At 37.1% G+C, this 20,555-nt stretch overlaps 2 protein-coding genes across 3 annotated transcripts; one reads left to right on the top strand and one right to left on the bottom strand.

The window, feature by feature from the left end:
• Nucleotides 1-128: 128 nt before the first annotated feature.
• churc1 (churchill domain containing 1) lies at nucleotides 129-4,747 on the bottom strand. Its single transcript, XM_051655034.1, has 4 exons — nucleotides 4,558-4,747; nucleotides 2,657-2,792; nucleotides 2,498-2,568; nucleotides 129-718 (listed from the first exon to the last, which is right to left on the bottom strand). The coding sequence occupies exons 1-4, from the start codon at nucleotides 4,594-4,596 to the stop codon at nucleotides 626-628; spliced, it is 339 nt and encodes a 112-aa protein (XP_051510994.1). The 5' UTR covers nucleotides 4,597-4,747; the 3' UTR covers nucleotides 129-625.
• Nucleotides 4,748-4,968: 221 nt separating this feature from the next.
• Nucleotides 4,969-12,274, top strand: znf106b (zinc finger protein 106b). 2 transcript variants are annotated; one of them, XM_051655031.1, is made up of 12 exons: nucleotides 4,977-5,371; nucleotides 6,432-6,493; nucleotides 6,572-6,775; nucleotides 8,350-8,407; nucleotides 8,702-8,763; nucleotides 8,847-9,047; nucleotides 9,234-10,082; nucleotides 10,370-10,589; nucleotides 10,673-10,727; nucleotides 10,963-11,111; nucleotides 11,338-11,398; nucleotides 11,585-12,274. In XM_051655031.1, the coding sequence occupies exons 1-12, from the start codon at nucleotides 5,288-5,290 to the stop codon at nucleotides 11,659-11,661; spliced, it is 2,082 nt and encodes a 693-aa protein (XP_051510991.1). In that variant the 5' UTR covers nucleotides 4,977-5,287; the 3' UTR covers nucleotides 11,662-12,274. The 2 variants fall into 2 exon arrangements, with proteins under 2 accessions (XP_051510992.1, XP_051510991.1); XM_051655032.1 differs by lacking the exons at nucleotides 11,338-11,398; nucleotides 11,585-12,274 and having other exon boundaries at nucleotides 4,969-5,371; nucleotides 10,370-10,586; nucleotides 10,669-10,727.
• Nucleotides 12,275-20,555: the final 8,281 nt, after the last annotated feature.

The following is a 20,555-nucleotide window of genomic DNA, read 5'->3' as shown; positions in this document are numbered from 1 at the left end:
ATAATTCCCATAGTTCCATTTATGTTATTTCATAGTTTTGAGGACATTACTATTATTCTAAAATGTGAAGAAAAAAATTTAGTGTGTTTCAAAACTTTTGACTGGTAGTGTATATATACACAATGGAGCATTGTTTTATAGTTTATTTAGACAAAGCATACAAAAAAAAAAAAAACATCTTGGGTGTACTTTGCAGGTATTTCATCTGCCTAATTTAAATGTGTTCTTTATACTTTTTTTTAAGTGACCTACCTGTGTTACACACTGCTAGTCCATTCAAACCACTTTTTGTAGAACATTTCCACCAATCAAGTTTAAAACATCAATGGATGATCAAGAGGTTTTTACAACCATGAGGAACACTTGTTCTTATTTAACTTTAATATCTGTGAATTGCCTCAGATTCATGTATCTTTATGAGTCAGAGCAGTACTGTGTAAGAGCCACTGTTAAAAACGGTAGAAACAAAGAACACAATGGATCCTGCGATATATTCACCTGGAGTATATGTATGCCGTTCTCCAGTGCTAACCTATGCGAAACCCTGCATGTGTCATGGCTCCATCAAAACATTCATAACCATGCTAAGAGGAGAATGTCCCATCTCTGGCTCTGGGTAAATACTCTAGAAGAGAGGTGCTGTTTGTCTGGGATCATCTGGCAAAACACTGATGGAATCCTCTGCCTTTCCACACAACATACACAACATTGTGTATTCCTGAAAAATCAAACAAAATTAAATGTGACTCTGTAAAGTCAAAACCTATTCATTTAACTCACACTTTAGTATTCATATTCTATAACAACGTTTTTTTTTTGTTTTTTTTGTTTTTTCCAAAGGCCCTATTTTCTATCATTATTTTCCATTCATCGCTTTCCATTAAAGGTGCACTCAGTAACTTTTTGCTTGTGTCATCTTGGACTTACAGTGACACCTAGTGGTGTGGAAGCAGCATCATTCAAAATCAATAGTTTTCAGTTATAGATGCCATTGTAGACATTTACTATTCACAATCAGACATGATTAATTTAATCCAAGAGTGAAAGTGTCCAATAACAAGACGGTTACTGAGATTAAGCGAGTAGTATTCAGCTGGTCACGTGATTCTAAAATGGCAGCCCCCTTGAGGGCACCCCTGCCCCATGTAGAATAAAACAGCTTTTTTAAGGTTACTGATATGACAAGAATCCTCATCTCATGTGAGTGGTCATGATTTTATACATATGTTTCAAAAGTACAATGAATTTCTTTAGGAGTAAAACTTTTTTAATGGGGAAAAATGACTGAGTGCACCTTTAAGTGAAACTTTATTTATTTGATAGATTTGATCTACTCTATGAATTCTACTCACTACAGTTGCACTCTCCACCACCTACATAATAACATACCCTACTTGTGTAATGTAAATTGCACAATTGTATTGTACTGTAAGTTGTGTATATTTTTTGTATGAGTGTTTTTTAGGGCAATTTTATGTCCCAGTTTTTGATTTTTATTAAAATTATTATTGATTTTAGCTTTTATTTTTGTTATATAATGTTTACATTAAAACTGACATAGAAACTCTTTGTCAAGCCTTAATCATTTATTTTTTGTAATTTTCAAAAGCCTTTTGTGTATTGGTTTTATTGTTTAAGCCTTGTCCCAAGACCAGACTTTCAATATTAAACAATGTAAATCCATTATAAAAATACAAATGATTCAAAAATATGATAATCTAAACAATGAGAGAAATAAATATAACCCATTCAAAAATGTATTGTGTGAAAATGACTTCATTAAAAATATATATGTATATTTTTAAATTACGACTGAGTTGTGGCATAATTTCCACCACACTAAACAATTTTGTCTCTAATAAGGTTTTTTCAAAAGTTAGTGTACTTCACAACAAACGTGTCAGTTAAGAGCAAGCTTGAGATTAAATATGAGACAAGTGATGTTTAAAGAAAATAGAGAAATTTCAAGGTAAATATCAATTGTGAGCAGAATTTTTATTTCTAATCAAGGTGTAATTTTGCCAAATTATGCAAAAAATGTAAAATAGTATTTGTGTATATTTAGGAGGATATATAAAATGTAAACTATGAAATTAGCCTTCGTAAGACAAAGGCATTGGCCATTTTACTTCAAAAACTTTAAGGATGCCATTTCCATCATGTCATTTAGACCACTGAATTCAGTTAAACACAATATAGAATTTGAGATTTAGTAAAAATGACACTGTTGTGGGAATTTTCATGACTTTCAGAAGAAATGATAAAAATAACATAAATCTCACGTGGTGCATGTACATACACTGTTGGACATTGTTAGTTGACAAAAAAACAACAACAAAAAAAAAAACATAGTGAGTGTGATTTAATAATGAGCACTTGATATGGCATGTTTACTGTGCCCTTGGAGCAACCATCAAGTCAAATTCCTATGTGCAACTTACTTTGCCAATAAAAGGAAATTCTGATTCTGCATTGTAGAATTAAGGACAACGCTCACCTGATAGTCATCCACCACAGTGAAGGTGTACTCATGTCTGGCTATAACATGATCACAGTTCTTGCAAATATCTAGGGAAAAAAATAAAGTTTACTCATGAAGTTGCTTAGAGATGTTTGGCATTCAATGAACATTCTATGTGCTGCTGATGTGACTCACGAAGGTAAGTGACAATCTCCTCCTCATCCTCATTCACCAGAGTCCTGTCACTGATCAGTACAAAGTCCCGCTGGTGACAGTTGGCACAGCCAAGAAAATTAATCAGATACGAACCATTCTCAAGACAGGTATTACCCTATGCACATAGCAAATGAAATGTACTTTTAATATAGCTTTACAGGCAAAAATATGATTAAACATGTTAATTTACATAATTTATTTTCACCAAGGGTGAAATGCTCTTAGTAGCATTTACAGGGCAAATGTGTACCAAGCATGAGCAACCCAACAAAGCTCAAACATAAAGAGGCTGTGTGGCTGGTAGCTTTTAAAGTTTTTGGCAAATGAGGACTTTTAACACAAAGAGGCCGGGGGAACAGATCTAAATGCAGTAGTGTGAAATGTGCTATCAAATGCTATCTCACACTCAACAAGCATAAATGTGAGCAGGTAAATGCCTATTGCAAAAAAAAAAAAAAAAAACTGTTAAAAAACCAGCCTTGAACAAGGAGCTCTAAAATACAGCCTTGAAGGATTTATTAAAGGGATCGTTCACCCAAAAATGAAAATTCTTTCATCATTTACTCACCCTCATGCCATCCCAGATGTGTATGACATTCTTTCTTCTGCTGAACACAAGCGAAGGTTTTTAGAAGAATATTTCTGCTCTGTGGGTCCATACAATGCAAGTGAATGGAGACCAAAACTCAGAAGGTCCTAACAGCACATAAAAATAACCCATACGACTCCAGTGGCTTAATCCACATCTTCATAATTGATATTATAGGTGTGGGTGAGAATCAGATCACTATTTAAGTAATTTTTTTATCGTACATCTCCACTTTCATTTCCACATTCTTCTTCTTTTGTTTTTGGGCAATCCGCATTCTTTGTGCATATCGCCACCAATCTGTCGGGGCCGATCAAATGTGGAGATTTACAGTAAAAAGGACTCAAATTATGGGTTTGCTCCAAAACTTAGTGAGCTGCCTCGCTGTCTCATGCCTACAAAGGCAGCTCTCTTCTATTGCAGTATATTCACTGAAATGATGCCTCAAAAGAGACCGATTTGGATTGGAACGCTCTACATAGCTCTGCACGTCATTCAAGTAGTGCTCTGCACAGGAGACTCGACTTGCAACTGATTTCAATACAGGTGATACGAGAGGAAAGACGTGATACTCTTATGAGCATTAATATGCATAGCTCACACACATTTTGGGTATAATAGTCCATTATTTTTTAACAATACTTTTCAATATTGAATGTATGTTTATAATCAAAATGTATCTCGCCTCATCCACCATCTTGGATTTATTTTGCTGCTGAGCTTATCACAGTGCATTCTGGGATCGCATACCCAGAGAAGGATACATACGATGATACCTTAGAATTGGGGCAAAATGAGGTATGTTAGGAGGCAGCATAATTAAGATACCTACCTTTTGGAACAGCCTTTTCGTCTGGAGCATGCCTATGATGTCTCAAAATGCTGCCCCTGGAGGATGCTCACTAAATTTGGGAACAGATCCATTGAACTTTTTCTCACCCACACCTATCATATCGCTTCTGAGGACATGGATTAAACCACTAGAGTTGAATAGATTACTTTTATGCTGCCTTTATGTGCTTTTTGGAGCTTCAAAGTTCTGGCCACCATTCACTTGTCGTTGTATGGACCTACAGAGCTGAGATATTCTTCTAAAAAACCTTAATTCGTGCTCTGCAAAAGAAGGAAAGCCATAAACATCTGGGATGACATGAGAGTATATGATATTATAACTATTCCTGTTAGACTAGTGATGCAGTTCCAAAGCTGATGAGAGACTGAACTGTCAACAACAAGCGCTCCATTGATAATTCGTACAAAGTGTGGCGATCACAAATTATAATGAACTCACCCTGTCAGGATATTCTTTCTGCACACAACCAGTGCACATTTTTGGTCAAACATAAGAAAAATAAAAAGACAGCACAGATGAGCGCTATAGTGGTATACTTCCGTTTTTCGTCTTACTCTCTTAAATCTCTGTTCACAATCGGTCAGTGGTGGCGCCCCCAATCGGTGAAATGTATCACAATCTATTCTAACGAGGGTGGCAATTTCTGCTGATGCATTTTCTAGAAATCGCGTATTTCTCGATGTTGCGAGACTTTTTATTTTTCAATCAAAAATGTGTGGGCCGAAAAAAGTTAATAATCATCTTCTGGATTCCTCGCGCTTTCTGAGACGTCGGTTACGTCAAAGCATTTGGTGACGCCAGAGAAGGCCGCGCCAATGGCGTTCGAGCACTGTCATCGCCGTTACAGACAGCGACGGATTATTTAGCCAACACGTGGAGAGCGATCTTAACTGACCGAAAACTCCTGAATCATGTTGCTTTGGAAAGGTTCTCTTTATCACCAATAGCTCTAAAGATCAAAATGCGATGGGGTTATTACTCTCTCACACGAGAAGATTCTTTCAACTTGAGTAATTCGTCGGAAAGTCCAGCATAATTAAAATAGATACCCAAGCTCTGTTTCGTAAAATTGCCTTATAATATTTGTACATATATTGAGTGTTTGTGGACGAGAATTTGCACTGTGTGGTTTTGCTCTTTGTTTTTAATTATTTGATAAAGAACAGTCATGAAACACAAAAAGAAGAAGAAGAAGACGACGAACGTTTATAAGAAGACATGTTTACTCTGCTGTGAAGAATACGGAGTGCAGGTTGGGCTGTTTGTTTGAACAATTCTTCAATTCTGTTTCAAAAAATACTGTTTTCATGCAAGAGTGACAGGACAGTACTACCTTCCCTTTAAGAATCGACAGTGTAATGGTTCCAGGTTGAGAAATAACGTTATTTTTCAGGGGCATTAAAAGTACACAAAGACTTGAAAACGACGTTGCTTTCTGATGTGATGATGCAGTTTTGTGCTGTGTATTTTGTTATGCCTTACTTTTGTTCTTTTCTCTTTTTTTTTTTTTTTTTTTTGTACTCTTTAAGAGATAGTTCACCCAAAAATGAAAATTCTCTCATCATTTACTCACCTTCATGCCATCCCAGATGTGTATGACTTTCTTTCATCAGCAGAACACAAATGAAGTTGTTTAGAAGAATATCTCAGCTCTGTAGGTCCTTACAATGCAAGTGAATGGTGACCATAACTTTGATGCTCCAAAAGCACATAAAGGCAGCATAAAAGTAATCCATATGACTCCGGTGGTTAAATTCATGTCTTCAGAAGTGATATGATAGATGTGGGTGAGAAACAGACCTTTTTTTACTGTTATTCTACACTTTCGCATTCAGCCAACAATGTAACAAAATGAAGAGCAAAGCTACACATTAGGTGTGTAATTGTGCATTATATATATTTTTTGTCTTTTAGGTGACGCCACATAAAATCATGGGAAATGTCGTTTTTATTGCACAAATGAGTTTTATTTTCTGTCTAGGTTTATTGCTATTCTTTCATTTACAGAGCAAAAATGTGTATAGACTAAACTGTACCAAATCAAATTTCACAGTTACCAATATTAATTTATTTCCACCATGTTCCTTTAATCTACAACAGTATGTTCTTCAAAACTGTAGCTCTTGTGTTGCATGGAAGTAAGAAAGTCATACGGGTCTGGCATGAAATGAGGGGAATTAAACAATTGCAGAATTTCTGTAGTCGGTTGAGTGCACTATTTCTTTAAAAATTATATGTTTTTATGGGTATGGCTATGTTGTAGACCTCTTTTTTTTTTTTTTTTTTTTTTTTAATGAATTTCTTTTCCACAGGATTTTGACAAACATATGCATAGTTATGCTCACCATCTGGCAATTGAGGAACTCAAGGGCAGGTATGGAACTAAAAAGCATTGATTATCACATCGATCTTTGGTATAAAAAGTAAACAATGTAATGCTTCTTTCTGACAGTGAACAAGTGCATAAGTGTTGGGCCTGTGATATATCCATGACGGGACTAGAGCAATACAATAAGCATATTGCCACTAGTGAGCACAAAAGCAATCTGCTCAAATTCCCGCAGAAAAGATGTACAGGAAGTCTTCAAGTGGATTACATGGTTGAACTTAATGATGATGAGCTTAAAGCCCTTTATGCCAAAAGAGAGCTACAAAGGTAAGCACAATGTCATCTCACGCATTCTAGACATCTGTCTGCATGGTTAAATAATTATTTAATGTACAATGTTTGAGTGGATAAATTGCTTTTATTTTTTATTTTGTTTATGTCAAAGATCAAAGTAGGCAAGTTTTTTTTATACAGTTGAAGTCAGAAGTTTACATACACTTTGGTTGAAGTCATTAAAACTAATTTTTTAAGCAAACCACAGATTTCATATTAGCAAACTATAGTTTTGGCAAGTTGTTTAAGACATCTGCTTTGTGCATGACACAAGTAATTTTTCCAACAATTGTTTACAGACAGATTGTTTCACTTTTAACTGACTATATCACAATTCCAGTGGGTCAGACGTTTACATACACCAAGTTAACTGTGCCTTTAAGCAGCTTGGAAAATTCCAGAAAATTATGTCAAGCCTTTAGGCAATTAGCCAATTAGCTTCTGATAGGAGGAATTGGAGGTGTACCTGTGGATGTATTTTAAGGACTTCTAACTCAGTGCCTCTTTGCTTGACATCATGGAAAAATCAACAGAAATCAGAAAAGAAGACCTCAGAAAAAAAATTGTGGACCTACACAAGTCTGGTTCATACTTGGGAGCAATTACCAAATGCCTGAAGGTACCACATTCATCTGTACAAACAATAATACACGAGTATAAACACCATGGGACCATGCAGCCATCATACTGCTCCAAAACTGCCATAAAAAAGCCAGACAGTTTGCAAGTGCACATGGGGACAAAGATCTTACTTTTTGGACAAATGTCCTCTTGTCTGATGAGACAAATTGAGCTGTTTGGCCATAAAAACCATCGTTAAGTTTGGAGGATAAAGGGTGAGGCTTGCAAGCCGAAGAACACCATCCCAACCATGAAGCATGGGGGTGGCAGCATCATGTTGTGAGGGTGCTTTGCTGCAGGAGGGACTGGTGCACTTGACAAAATAGATGGCATCACGAGGAAGGAAAATTATGTGGATATATTGAAGCAACATATCAAGACATCAGCCAGGAATTTAAAGCTTGGTCGCAAATGGGTCTTCCAAATGGACAATGACCCCAAACATACCTCCAAAGTTGTGGCAAAATGGCTTAAGGACAACAAAGTCAAGATATTGGAGTGGCCATCACAAATAGATAGAAAATGTGTGGGCATAACTGAAAAAGCATGTGAGAGCAAGGAGGCCTAAAAACCTGACCCAGTTACACCAGTTCTGTCTGGAGGAATGGGCCAAAATTCCAGCAACTTATTGTGGGAAGCTTGTGGAAGGCTACCCAAAATGTTTGACTCAAGTTAACAATTTAAAGGCAATGCTACTAAATACTAACAAAGTGTATGTAAACTTCTGACCCATTGGGAATGTGATGAAAGAAATAAAAGCTGAAATTAATCATTCTCTCTACTATTATTCTGACATTTCACATTCTTAAAATAAAGTAGTGATCCTAACTGACCTAAGACAGGGAATGTTTTCTACGATTAAATGTCAGGAATTGTGAAAAACTGAGTTTAAATGTATTTGGCTAAGGTGTATGTAAACTTCTGACTTCAACTGTATATCCATTTAGGGACCAACAAAAAGGTCAAAAGAGGTGTTTTGTCTGCCGTCATCGTTTTCCTGAACAGGTTAGTAATTTGTTAAAACATTGGTTTTTAAATGCTAAAGTGCAAAAGAAACAGGACGGTAAATCTTATGCATAGTTAAAAATAATACACTTTCAGTAAAGCCAAGCACCCAAACAATAAGAAATACACATTTATGATGTGATGACAGGGCTGCATGTTTCATCTAATCATTCACTACATTAGTTTTTTGCATTCCCAAATTGAACATATTATGGAACACTGAGGCTGAGCACATGGCTATGGACTGGCCCAATATCTGTTCTTTCAAAAGTACCTTCCTCTTTATTTTCACAGTTATTGGACGAACATATGCACAGTATGTTGCACCATCAGGCAATTGAGCAACTCCAGGGCAGGTATTGAAAAAAATAAATTGATTGTCATGTTGTGCATTAAAGGGAAAATTGTGTAAAATGAACACTTTTTTTTCTTCTTACAGTGAACAAGTACATAAATGTTGGGCCTGTGATATGTCTATGACTGGACTAAAGCTGTACAAGAAGCATATTGTCACTAGTGACCACAAACACATGCTGTTAAATCTCCAAAAGAGAAGAGATGATGGACAAAATGAAGTGGACTACAGTGTTGATATTGATGAGGAGCTTAAAGCCCTCTGCGCTAAAAGAGACCAAGAAATGTAAGCTTGTCAGCTCATACTCAAGACTTGTTATATGTTTAACTGCATGTGTTTTGAGTGAATGATGGTTGATTGACTAAACTGTGTTGATCATGATTGAATGGGCTTTTTAAAATACATTTGTCAATAATGTTATGAATGGCGATAGATGGTTGTAAACAGAAGACTTGTTTTCTTTTTTGTAAGAAATCTGAAAATGCGAGCCAAAGGTCTCAAGTGGATAGAAGCACAAAGGGCAAAATTTAAGAATGCCAAGATGAGAACAAGTGAGTTCACAAGTGACTGTGTGCCGTCATCTTGCAACTTCACCTCCTCTTGGGGAAAGTTAGAACCGAACGTTTCAGCCTCCATGCAGCTGATCAACAAACTGCCAAAAAGGAGAATAGAGGGCACACCTGATATGGACAGTTTAAGTGGCCCCCTTGTGAAAAGACCTTGTCTTGAGGTTCCATCAGAGAATTCATCACAAGAAATGTCTACTTGTGGCACATGTCCCATCCCTGATAGAAAAGTGTCCAATGTGTGTACAACTGAAGATGAACTTGGTGCCTCTGCTGAGCCTACGTGTGCTCCTGAACTGGTCCAAGGAGATGAGTGTCACCTTTCTACAATGCTTGGGACTATTCCTAAATCATTGGACAATCAGGATCATAAAGACAAGCATGTCAAGAAAAAAGGAAGGCCTGTCAAAGGATGGACATCCAAACAATCTATTAACCACCTTGACCGTGAGAAGAATGTAGAGGAGTCCTGTTCAAGTGATGTCATCTCCACATTGAGAAGCCTTAAACAAGGAGAGATGAAGCCAAATTCATTGTTACAAGCTGTGGATATAAGCACACTAGCAGAGAATAGAAATGAGACTGGTCCTTCTGAAAATAAACGAACTGCTACTGCTGTGCTGAGCTGCTCCTCAAGCCAGACGGAGCTCAACAAGCCCAACTGGAGAGCAGCAAGAGGGGTTTCTTCACTACTGAGGGGCAAGTGTCTTCAAACATCCAAGAGCAAACTGCAACAGGAACTGGGCATTTCCAGGTGAATAAATTATTACTTTCTGACTTCTTATGCAACCTGACCTGTTCCACATCAGCCGATTTTAGTGCTATTTGCTTAGGAGGTTTGAATTTGGCCCCTCGTGAAAATTCTTTCTCTGATGTCCCTGATACTAATTTTTTTATAGTCTGTTGAGTGTTAACATAACTTAATGGGAAGAGATTAAGAGCTTGTTAGCATCTGACACCAAAAGGTTAGTCACTGAAGTAGAAGAATTGACCTTAGATGAAGGCCACCTCCTTAATATCGCTTTCATAAATTCCCTTTAGAGAAAGCCTTCATGGACAAGAGCCATACGTTGTCCCTGTTCCATCTGAGACTTCACTGGCTAAGATGTTTGAGAGCCAGACTTCAGGAACCTACAATATAAATGATTGCCAAATAAAAGAGAACTTTGAAGAAGTTCAACCGCATTATACAGTGTATACAGAACTGAAGGATCACAACTGCTTTGAAACTGTCTCTTGGCAAACCAAGAGGAAAAAACAGGTACTGTATGAGTGCTTTAGAGAGAAGTTGTAAAATGTAACTCCATTAAAATGTATCGAAGATCTATTTAATTTTTGTTACAGGATATTTCAAATACTATTCAACTGAGTCCTAAAACAAACACAACATCTAAAAAAAGTGAGTGTACACTTACAGCTTTAATTCGTGTTTTTAATCAAAGTGTAGTTATCTCCTCTATTAATGGAAGGAAATGCAAACTTAAATACAAGGTGAATGGGTACATTGTAAAATGTAGGACATTACACAAAACTTTATAGTCATGATTAATTTGCTTGATGTTAAACTGAAAATGAGTGCTTATTTGATCTTTCAAGTCTCAAGATATTGATCATTGTGTGTATATGATTTTTAGAGCATGTGAATGAATTGATGACACTGTCTTTGAAAGAAGAGGAGCTGAATAGCTCTTTGGAGAATGTAGGCGAACAGCTGTTCAAAGCATATTCCACACTTCAGAACGCTTACACAGAAGTTCATCATCTTCTAGCAGTTAAACAACAGGTGTATATGCTGCATTAAACATTGGAAGCCCATTTTATCTTTAAACATTTTATAACCTGTAGTTTTTCAAAAATATTTAGTGATTCTGACTAGCAGCTTTGCTAAATATCTTTTCCCTTACATCTTTTTCTAAGCTGCAATCTGTTTTTGGTTTTCCCCACAATGTTTTGTTTAGCCATAGAGTATAAACAGATTAACCTAACAATAGTAATTCTCTGGTTGTCAGGTGTCCTCAGAGATGGCATTTCTCAGGACAAAGCGCATAAAGATCCTGAAGGACCTGAAGAGTAAGAACCCTTTTAGTATCTTGACTACCTTTTTTAGTTATGAGCTTATGAAGAGGGCACAACAATATTCCCACTGCAGAAATTCAGTTCTTTGCTGTTTAAGATACCAGATTAACATCACATGATATTTATAATTCTGCTTTTTTATTATAGTGAATTTTTGCTTTTGCTTAAATGTTTTATCAGATACCAGCGATTCTGACACTTCAGTAGGAGAGTGTTCAACTCACTCAGACCAACAGGAGGCACTAAACGCCTCCTGACAACTTTGTGAATGTAAGAAGAAAGATTTCTCTTACACACCTAGTGAGCCTTGCAGAGCAGCTGTGCCACAGCTCCCAATTCCAGCAATTCCTGCATCTTCACTGTGCCCGTCTTTCAATTGCAGCACAAAATTGACCTCTCCAAGCATGCATCTCATCTGAGAGCACTGGCTACATTGTAAAGCCAATGATGAACCAAGATTAGTGCAGTGCTCTACCTTAGAGTAACCAACCCTTGCCAAGAAATGTACAAATGTTCTTTTCATAAAGTGTCAGTTGTGATAGTTATAAAGGTTCTCTCTCTGTCATCCTTCATCTTTTGTTGTTGTGCACCTTTTGAGGAAAAAATGTATATTTACAGATTTTTGGCAGTGACACTATCCCACAGACATTGGACCTGCTCAGTAAATTCACAGATAAGTGAATTTATTAAGTGCATGTTTCCTCTGCATCTTTCTTCTTTGATTTTAAACATTCTTTTGAACACTGAAATTGTTGATCAAATTCTGAAAAAAGTATTATTCAGTTCACTTTGTGCTATACTTCTGCTAATAGTCTTATGTGTGAAATAATGGAGACTTTAGGCAAGATGTTCAATAAAACTGTGCAAATTAAGTTCTTTATTGGTTGGATATCTTCCATACCTAAATTGTATTTTATTAAGATGGAATTGGTAGCAATTCTCGTTTCTTTGATACATCACAGTGTATTTAGATTTTCGACATTGCTATTCAGCAGTTTGATACAAGTAGGAGGCCTATAGTTAAGGGTGAATCTCACAAAGCCTGACAAGAACATGCTGAGGGAAAAATACTAATTTTGAAACAGGATCATATAGCATCACATACCATTAGCAGGTGTAGAATTTGATAATTGTACTATTTTATGCTGTTTGTTAATGCTCAGAATATAATGGATATGGCAAGAAGTGGAATGGAAAATTGGCCTGTTGTGTGTGTGTGTGTGTGTGGTCAAAGAAATCGATCAATAATCGGAGCATTTTACAAAAAATAACTAGAATGTGTCACTTTTATGACGGTCTTTCGAAAGGCACAATGGCATCTGAAACTATTCAGATTCAGACTATTGATGTTAAGTGATGCTACATCCAAGCCGCTAGTTGTCAGTGTAAGTCCAAGATGACACCTAGACAAAAGTTACTGAGTGCATCTTTAAACAATGTAACACCAATGACATTTAAATGAACCATGTGAAAAAATTACTGTTAAAATGTAAATTAATAAATTTAAACACGGTGGGAAAATCACTGAGATGAAATCAAGTCTTAAATTATTTAAATTATCAACGTATTTGTTTTTTGTTTTTTTTTTTTTTTGCACACTTGTTAGGTCTTACACTAAGGCTTGAGCTGAGAAAGCAAAATGAGTAAAAAATAAACATATAACTGTGTCACAGAAGTGGTGAACCAGATCATTTTTTTTTCTTCAGGCAGTTGACAAATTAAAATATATTAAGAAAAGAAAAGAAATTTTTTATTATTATTATTATTTAATAAAAAGTTTAGGTTATAGAATTATGCCTTTTAAACGTGTTTCTTGACTATTAAAATCATTTTCATGAGTCGGAGTCAAGGGACATGTTTGTCACCATATTTTGATAATGACCCAGGTCCTCTGGTGCTGAGAGGGGAGGCCAAGCAAGCACTATCACGCGAAAATACTTTACATCACTGATTGATCATTGATCACAACCATTTAGGTCTTTCAGACATTAGCGGCTAGCGCTTTTTTTTTTTTTTTTTTTTTTTTTTTTCACCAGTTCGGGTGTGGTGACGTCAGTGGCATCAAAGATTACAGTGCAGTTTTTAACGGTCTGATTCAAAAACACTCGGACAGGGACATTAAATCTTTGAAAAATTATGTTTTGGGGAGGCTATCTGTAGATCAAGATGCAATTGTGACATAATCTCTGTGTTTGGGATCACACTGCCATGCACGACACAATTTAATTCTTTCAGCTGGAGTAATTGCTCAGAATATTTAGCGGGGGATTGATACAGTGCATCCAGAAAGTATTCACAGCGCTTCACTTTTTCCACATTTTGTTATGTTACAGCCTTATTCCAAAATTTATTAAATTCATTATTTTCCTCACAATTCTACAAACAATACCCCATAATGACAACGTGAAAGAAGTTTGATTGAAATCTTTGCAAATGTATTAAAAATAAAAAACGAAAAAAAAAAAAGAAAAAAAAATCACATGTACATAAGTATTCACAGCCTTTGCCATGACACTCAAAATTGAGCTCAGGTGCATCCTGTTTCCACTGATCATCCTTGAGATGTTTCTACAACTTGATTGGAGTCCACCTGTGGTAAATTCAGTTGATTGGACATGATTTGGAAAGGCACACACCTGTCTATATAAGGTCCCACAGTTAACAGTGCATGTCAGAGCACAAACCAAGCCATGAAGTCCAAGGAATTGTCTGTAGACCTCCGAGACAAGATTGTAGCAAGGCACAGATCTGGGGAAGGGTACAGAAAACTTTCTGCAGCATTGAAGGTCCCAATGAGCACAGTGGCCTCCATCATCCATAAATGGAAGAAGTTTGGCACCACCAGGACTCTTCCTAGAGCTGGCCGCCCGGCCAAACTGAGCGATCGGGGGAGAAGGGCCTTAGTCACGGAGGTGACCAAGAACCCGATGGTCACTCTGACAGAGCTCCAGCATTTCTCTGTGGAGAGAGGAGAACCTTCCAGAAGAACAACCATCTCTGCAGCACTCCACCAATCAGGCCTGTATGGTAGAGTGGCCAGATGGAAGCCACTCCTCAGTAAAAGGCACACGACAGCCCGCCTGGAGTTTGCCAAAAGGCACCTGAAGGACTCTCAGACCATGAGAAACAAAGATTGAACCCTTTGGCCTGAATGGCAAGCGTCATGTCTGGAGGAAACCAGGCACCGCTCATCACCTGGCCAATACCATCCCTACAGTGAAGCATGGTGGTGGCAGCATCATGCTGTGGGGATGTTTTTCAGCGGCAGGAACTGGGAGACTACTCAGGATCGAGGGAAAGATGAATGCAGCAATGTACAGAGACATCCTTGATGAAAACCTGCTCCAGAGCGCTCTGGACCTCAGACTGGGGCGAAGTTTCATCTTCCAACAGGACAACGTCCCTAAGCACACAGCCAAGATAACAAAGGAGTGGCTACGGGACAACTCTGTGAATGTCCTTGAGTGGCCCAGCCAGAGCCCAGACTTGAACCCGATTGAACATCTCTGGAGAGATCTGAAAATGGCTGTGCACTGATGCTCCCCATCCAACCTGATGGAGCTTGAGAGGTCCTGCAAAGAAGAATGGGAGAAACTGCCCAAAAATAGGTGTGCCAAGCTTGTAGCATCATACTCAAAAAGACTTGAGGCTGTAATTAGTGCCAAAGGTGCTTCAACAAAGTATTGAGCAAAGGCTGTGAATACTTATGTACTTTTTTTTATTTATTTTTTTTATAAATTTGCAAAGATTTCAAAATTGTTTGTAGAATTTTAAGGAAAATAATGAATTTAATCCATTTTGGAATAAGGCTGTAACATAAAATGTGGAAAAAGTGAAGCACTGTGAATACTTTCTGGATGCACTGTATATCCAAATGGTGCAACCATTCACTTGCATTGTACGGACCTACACGGCAGAGATATTCTTCTAAAAATCTTAATTTGTGTTCTGCTGAAGAAAGTAAGTCATACACATCTGGGATGGCATGAGGGTGAGTAAATTATGAGAGTATTTTCATTTTTGGGTGAACTATCCCTTTAATAAACACAAATCTGCACTTTAATGATTTTTGACCAATAGGTGGCACTGTCTCTAAACTTAAAGGAACATTTTGGGTTCAATACAAGTTAAGCTCAATCATCTTGTATTAAGGAGGGGCAAGTCAAAATAATTTTTTGTAGTAATAAGTATTATACCACGAATGCTGTTAACTGATCTTAACTTATATTTAACCTGGAATATTCCTTTAAAATATTTGATGATTAACAAATTTCTTGTAAGTTCTTTGATACAAAATATAAAATACATATTTAAGATGACTTAATATGTTGTAATGTATCATGTACCATTATTTAATCGTGATTAATGTGGCATAATGTTGAAGCAAAAATCTGGGTTACAGTGAGGAACTGACAATGGAAGTGAATGGGGCCAATCCATAAACATTAAGATTCTCACTGTTTGGGGGGGCTGGGTAGTTCAGCGAGTATTGACGCTGACTACCACCCCTAGAGTTGCGAGTTCGAATCCATGGCATGCTGAGTGACTCCAGCCAGGTCGCCTAAGCAACCAAATTGGCCCGGTTGCTAGGGAGGGTGGAGTCACATGGGATAACCTCCTCGTGGTCACTATTAGTGGTTCTCGCTCTCAATGGGGCGCGTGGTAATTTGTGAACAGCATGAGCCTCCACATGCGGAGTCTCCGTGGTGTCATGCACAACGATGATAAGATGCTCAGCTTGACAGTCTCAGAAGCGGAGCAACTGAGACTTGTCCTCCGCCACCTGGATTGAGGTGAGTAACTGCGTCACCACGAGGACCTACGTAGTGGGAAATGGGCATTCCAAATTGGGAGAAAAGGGGATTTAAAAAAAAAAAAGAATCTCACTGTTTTTAAAGTCTGGCCACAAGACTTTATATGTTTGCATACATGATTTTAGTGTGATAAAATCATATACTAACCTTTTTAAGTTATATCCAAGTTTACAACTTTGTTGCCATGACAATGTAATGCTGTAAATGCTTAATCCCAAAAATGACTGTAAAAACAACAATTTAAACAGCTTTAAACTTAAAAAAAAAAAAAAGTTCTTATTTAAAATAAAAGCTTCACATTTCTTCCTTTAAACCCTCCAAAAATTGCCCCCATTCTCCTCCAGTGTAAGTGCCTCACTGGAGCCCAGATTCTTGCTTTTGAAAAGGGAAAAAAAAAGGAGGGACGAGTCAAAATTATACCCTGTGGTAATTAACAGTAGGCCACAAATGCTGTTGATTGAGCTAAACTTGTATTGAACTTAAATTATTCCTTTTAGTCATTCTTCTTGGAAATTCTGTTTGGAGCGACCCTACAGCATTAATTGTGCTCCTTTCAAAGTGTGAAGGCATCATTAGCAGGGGTTAGAACACAGCCAGGCAGGCTGCCAGATGTAGTGGGAGGGTGCATTCCCATTCTAGAAAGCATTTGGTTGGACAAAGTTTCTCAGTTGCTTTGAGACTTTTTAGCCGAAAAGAGAAAGGGCCAAATTTTAAGAGCACTAGCACTAAGTGCAGTGTTATGCTATAAGTCATATATGCAAAGTCAATGGGTATGGCCATGAAGTTTTGGTATTTTCGGGCAAGCATGCGCTAAGTCTAGGTGCAAGTGGGTTTGGCAAAATGTGCTAATGAGCTGAGTCAAGTGCAATTTAATTTGGAAGTTCTTCTCTGGTTATTACACCATCAGCATTCTATTATATAGTCCATTCCCTGTCAAGCACCAGCAATAAAAGAAAAGAGAGCATATTCATAAGAAGTTGGTAGAGTAAATGGACTGTATGCAATGAATTATAAGAATAGAAATATGGGCTTATGCTCTTTTGTGCATGAACTGTGTCCTTGTTGAATGTCAGGCATATTTCTATCACATGGGACACACTACTATTATATGCTTGGAAAATGTGGTCCTTGTCAGGATTTTAAATTATAGAGAATGTAAGTATTATTAATCATTTTCATATTCTGACACAAATCATGGCTAGTATTAACAGTGATTGTATCAGCAGGCACTTCACCTTTACCGGTCGATTTTGATTTTGAAAAATTAAATTAGTTGAAACACGAACAAATTAAACCAAAAATATTTCTAAATTGTAATTACACTTCAAAGGAAACATAAATATAATCAAAATAACAAAGTGGCCAAAAAAATATCAAATACAAACATTTTACTCTTTCGAACTTCTTCCACCGGCTTCTTTTGCAGTAATTAAAAAAGGTTTAAAAATACCAGTACAAATCAGATCATAAATACAATTGTAAATATAAACATAATAATAAACATAAAATAAAAATAATTGAAAGTAAACCATAAACTATAGATAGTTTAACACAAATCTCATAAAATTGTTTCATAAATGGCTATAACTGTGATTTTCAGGGACTTAATGTTCCACTATATTTTCAGAGTTTGGACATGAACTTAATTACCACCTGCTGGTGGAATCTCCAAACTGCAAATGTGGGAACTGAATTCAGACTTTGCTCTGAAAACAGACGTGTTTCTGAAACGTCTTGGCTCTATGACATATTTATTCAAGAAAAAGCAAATTGCACTTTGCACCACTTCATTAACATACAATACACCCACAGTTTGCGTGCATACACCCACAGATAGCGCAAACACTCCCACCCGTGCACACTTAAGCTGGCATGAAAATTGGATAAGACGTTGCGCACGGCTTACACTGGACAACAACTTGCATTTCAGAAAAAAAATATCAGCCTTATCTTCAAGCATGATCAGCCAATCTCTGATTACAGGGTAAAAACCAATTTCGGCCATGATTGGTTGATTGATTATTGATTGATAAGTGCATTCCAACTGTTAAAACAACAGTTTTCAGTGGAATTCAAAATGTCAGCCACAGACAAGTAATATGGCCAATCTTAAAAAAAAAAAAAAAGAAAAGTAAAAACTAAAAATTTCCATAGTTTTGAGAGTTTTTTTTTTTAATTTTTTTTTATATATATTCATAATTAATTAACAACATATGTGGTGCTGTCCCTAAATTGATCAGAATCCCAGGTGCATGGCACCAATGACAGTTACCAGGCATCGTTACATGACACCAAAGCATAGGTAAAGCAGTTTACAGGAAATAGTGGACAAACAACTTGTCCAACATTGCAAAACATTGGGATTGGTGTTGTTGAATTGAGATCGTTGGACTCCAGGGGCCATGTATACATGCTGCGTGCACACAAAATGTGCATCGAAAAGTGTGTATGTATTTCCCACACATCAGGATTTATATTTTATATAATATATAAGTTGTTACATAAAAATGTTTATTCTTCATTGTGTGTACGCACTCTTCTATTGTCTGTGTATGAATTGGCTAGTCCAGTGGCCAAGAGAGTGAACTGAACAGTGTGTTTTGTCTCATTTACTGCATTCTTAAATTTAATGTTTAATGGTCATTTTAGCCTGTTAGCACATTACAGCTATCAATATGTACTCTAGATCTATATATATTTTTTTCATAATTATGTTCATTTTTGTTTTCACAGAAATTGGACAGACATGTGCATACGTAAGGCCACCAACTGGCAATTGAGAAACTAAAGGGCAGGTACATAATGGAACTAAAAAGATAATTATCATGGCTTGCTCATGTATAAAAAGTACAAATTGGACACATTTCTTCTTACAGTGAACAAGTGCATAAATGTTGGGCTTGTGATATATCTGTGATGGGACTAGAGCTGTACAAGAAGCATATTGCTACTCATGAGCACAAAATCAATCTGCTTGAACTCCAGAAGAGACGATGTGAAGGAACAAATACAATGAACTACAAAGTGCCAAAAGACCTTAAAGCCCTTTGTGCCCAAAGAGACAAGCAAAGATAAGCTTATTTCACATCCAAGACAAGCCGTTATATGCTTTTAATAAATGGTGGTTGAGTCATTAAAATACCTCGATCATATTTTATTGTCCTCTTAATGCATTCTTTTATCAGTTTTCACTACCAGTCAAAAGTTTGGACACACGTGACTTAATATATGTTTCTTGTGAACCTTTTGATCTTAAAGCTTAAGTCCTTGAAATGAGTTTAGCAGACTGATATATACAGGTGCTGGTCATATAATTAGAATATCATCAAAAAGTTGATTTATTTCACTAATTCCATTCAAAAAGTGAAACTTGTATATTATATTCATTCATTACACACAGACTGATATATTTCAAATGTTTATTTCTTTTAATTTTGATGATTATAACTGACAACTAAGGAAAATCCCAAATTCAGTATCTCAGAAAATTAGAATATTGTGAAAAGGTTCAATATTGAAGACACCTGGTGCCACACTCTAATCAGCTAATTAACTCAAAACACCTGCAAAGGCCTTTAAATGGTCTCTCAGTCTAGTTCTGTACGCTACACAATCATGGGGAAGACTGCTGACTTGACAGTTTTCCAAAAGACGACCATTGACACGTTGCACAAGGAGGGAAAGACACAAAAGGTCATTGCAAAAGAGGCTGGCTGTTCACAGAGCTCTGTGTCCAAGCACATTAATAGAGAGGCGAAGGGAAGGAAAAGATGTGGTAGAAAAAGGTGTACAAGCAATAGGGATAACCGCACCCTGGAGAGGACTGTGGAAAAAAAACCCATTCAAAAATGTGGGGGAGAACCACTACGCACAGACGTATGCAAGACATGGGTTTCAGCTGTCGCATTCCTTGTGTCAAGCCACTCTTGAACAACAGACAGCATCTGAAGCGTCTCGCCTGGGCTAAAGACAAAAAGGACTGGACTGCTGCTGAGTGGTCCAAAGTTATGTTCTCTGATGAAAGTAAATTTTGCATTTCCTTTGGAAATCAGGGTCCCAGAGTCTGGAGGAAGAGAGGAGAGGCACACAATCCACGTTGCTTGAGGTCCAGTGTAAAGTTTCCACAGTCAGTGATGGTTTGGGGTGCCATGTCATCTGCTGGTGTTGGTCCACTGTGTTTTCTGAGGTCCAAGGTCAACGCAGCTGTATACCAGGAAGTTTTAGAGCACTTCATGCTTCCTGCTGCTGACCAACTTTATGGAGATGCAGATTTCATTTTCCAACAGGACTTGGCACCTGCACACAGTGCCAAAGCAACCAGTATCTGGTTTAAGGAC

Source organism: Myxocyprinus asiaticus, chromosome 25, assembly GCF_019703515.2.
Source record: "Myxocyprinus asiaticus isolate MX2 ecotype Aquarium Trade chromosome 25, UBuf_Myxa_2, whole genome shotgun sequence".
Classification (NCBI taxonomy): domain Eukaryota; kingdom Metazoa; phylum Chordata; class Actinopteri; order Cypriniformes; family Catostomidae; genus Myxocyprinus; species Myxocyprinus asiaticus.
This window is presented reverse-complemented; position numbering and strand designations above follow the sequence as displayed.

Bases quoted from the DNA above. Each gene is read 5' to 3' on its own strand.
- churc1 (XM_051655034.1), bottom strand. From the start codon at position 4,596: ATGTGCACTGGTTGTGTGCAGAAAGAATATCCTGACAGG. The intron at 2,793-4,557 runs GTGAGTTCATTA...CTATGTGCATAG, and splicing joins AGAAAGAATATCCTGACAGG to GGTAATACCTGTCTTGAGAA. The intron at 719-2,497 runs GTGAGCGTTGTC...TTGATTTTTCAG, and splicing joins CTGTGGTGGATGACTATCAG to GAATACACAATGTTGTGTAT.
- znf106b (XM_051655031.1), top strand. From the start codon at position 5,288: ATGAAACACAAAAAGAAGAAGAAGAAGACGACGAACGTTTATAAGAAG. The intron at 8,408-8,701 runs GTTAGTAATTTG...TTATTTTCACAG, and splicing joins GTCATCGTTTTCCTGAACAG to TTATTGGACGAACATATGCA. The intron at 8,764-8,846 runs GTATTGAAAAAA...TTCTTCTTACAG, and splicing joins ATTGAGCAACTCCAGGGCAG to TGAACAAGTACATAAATGTT.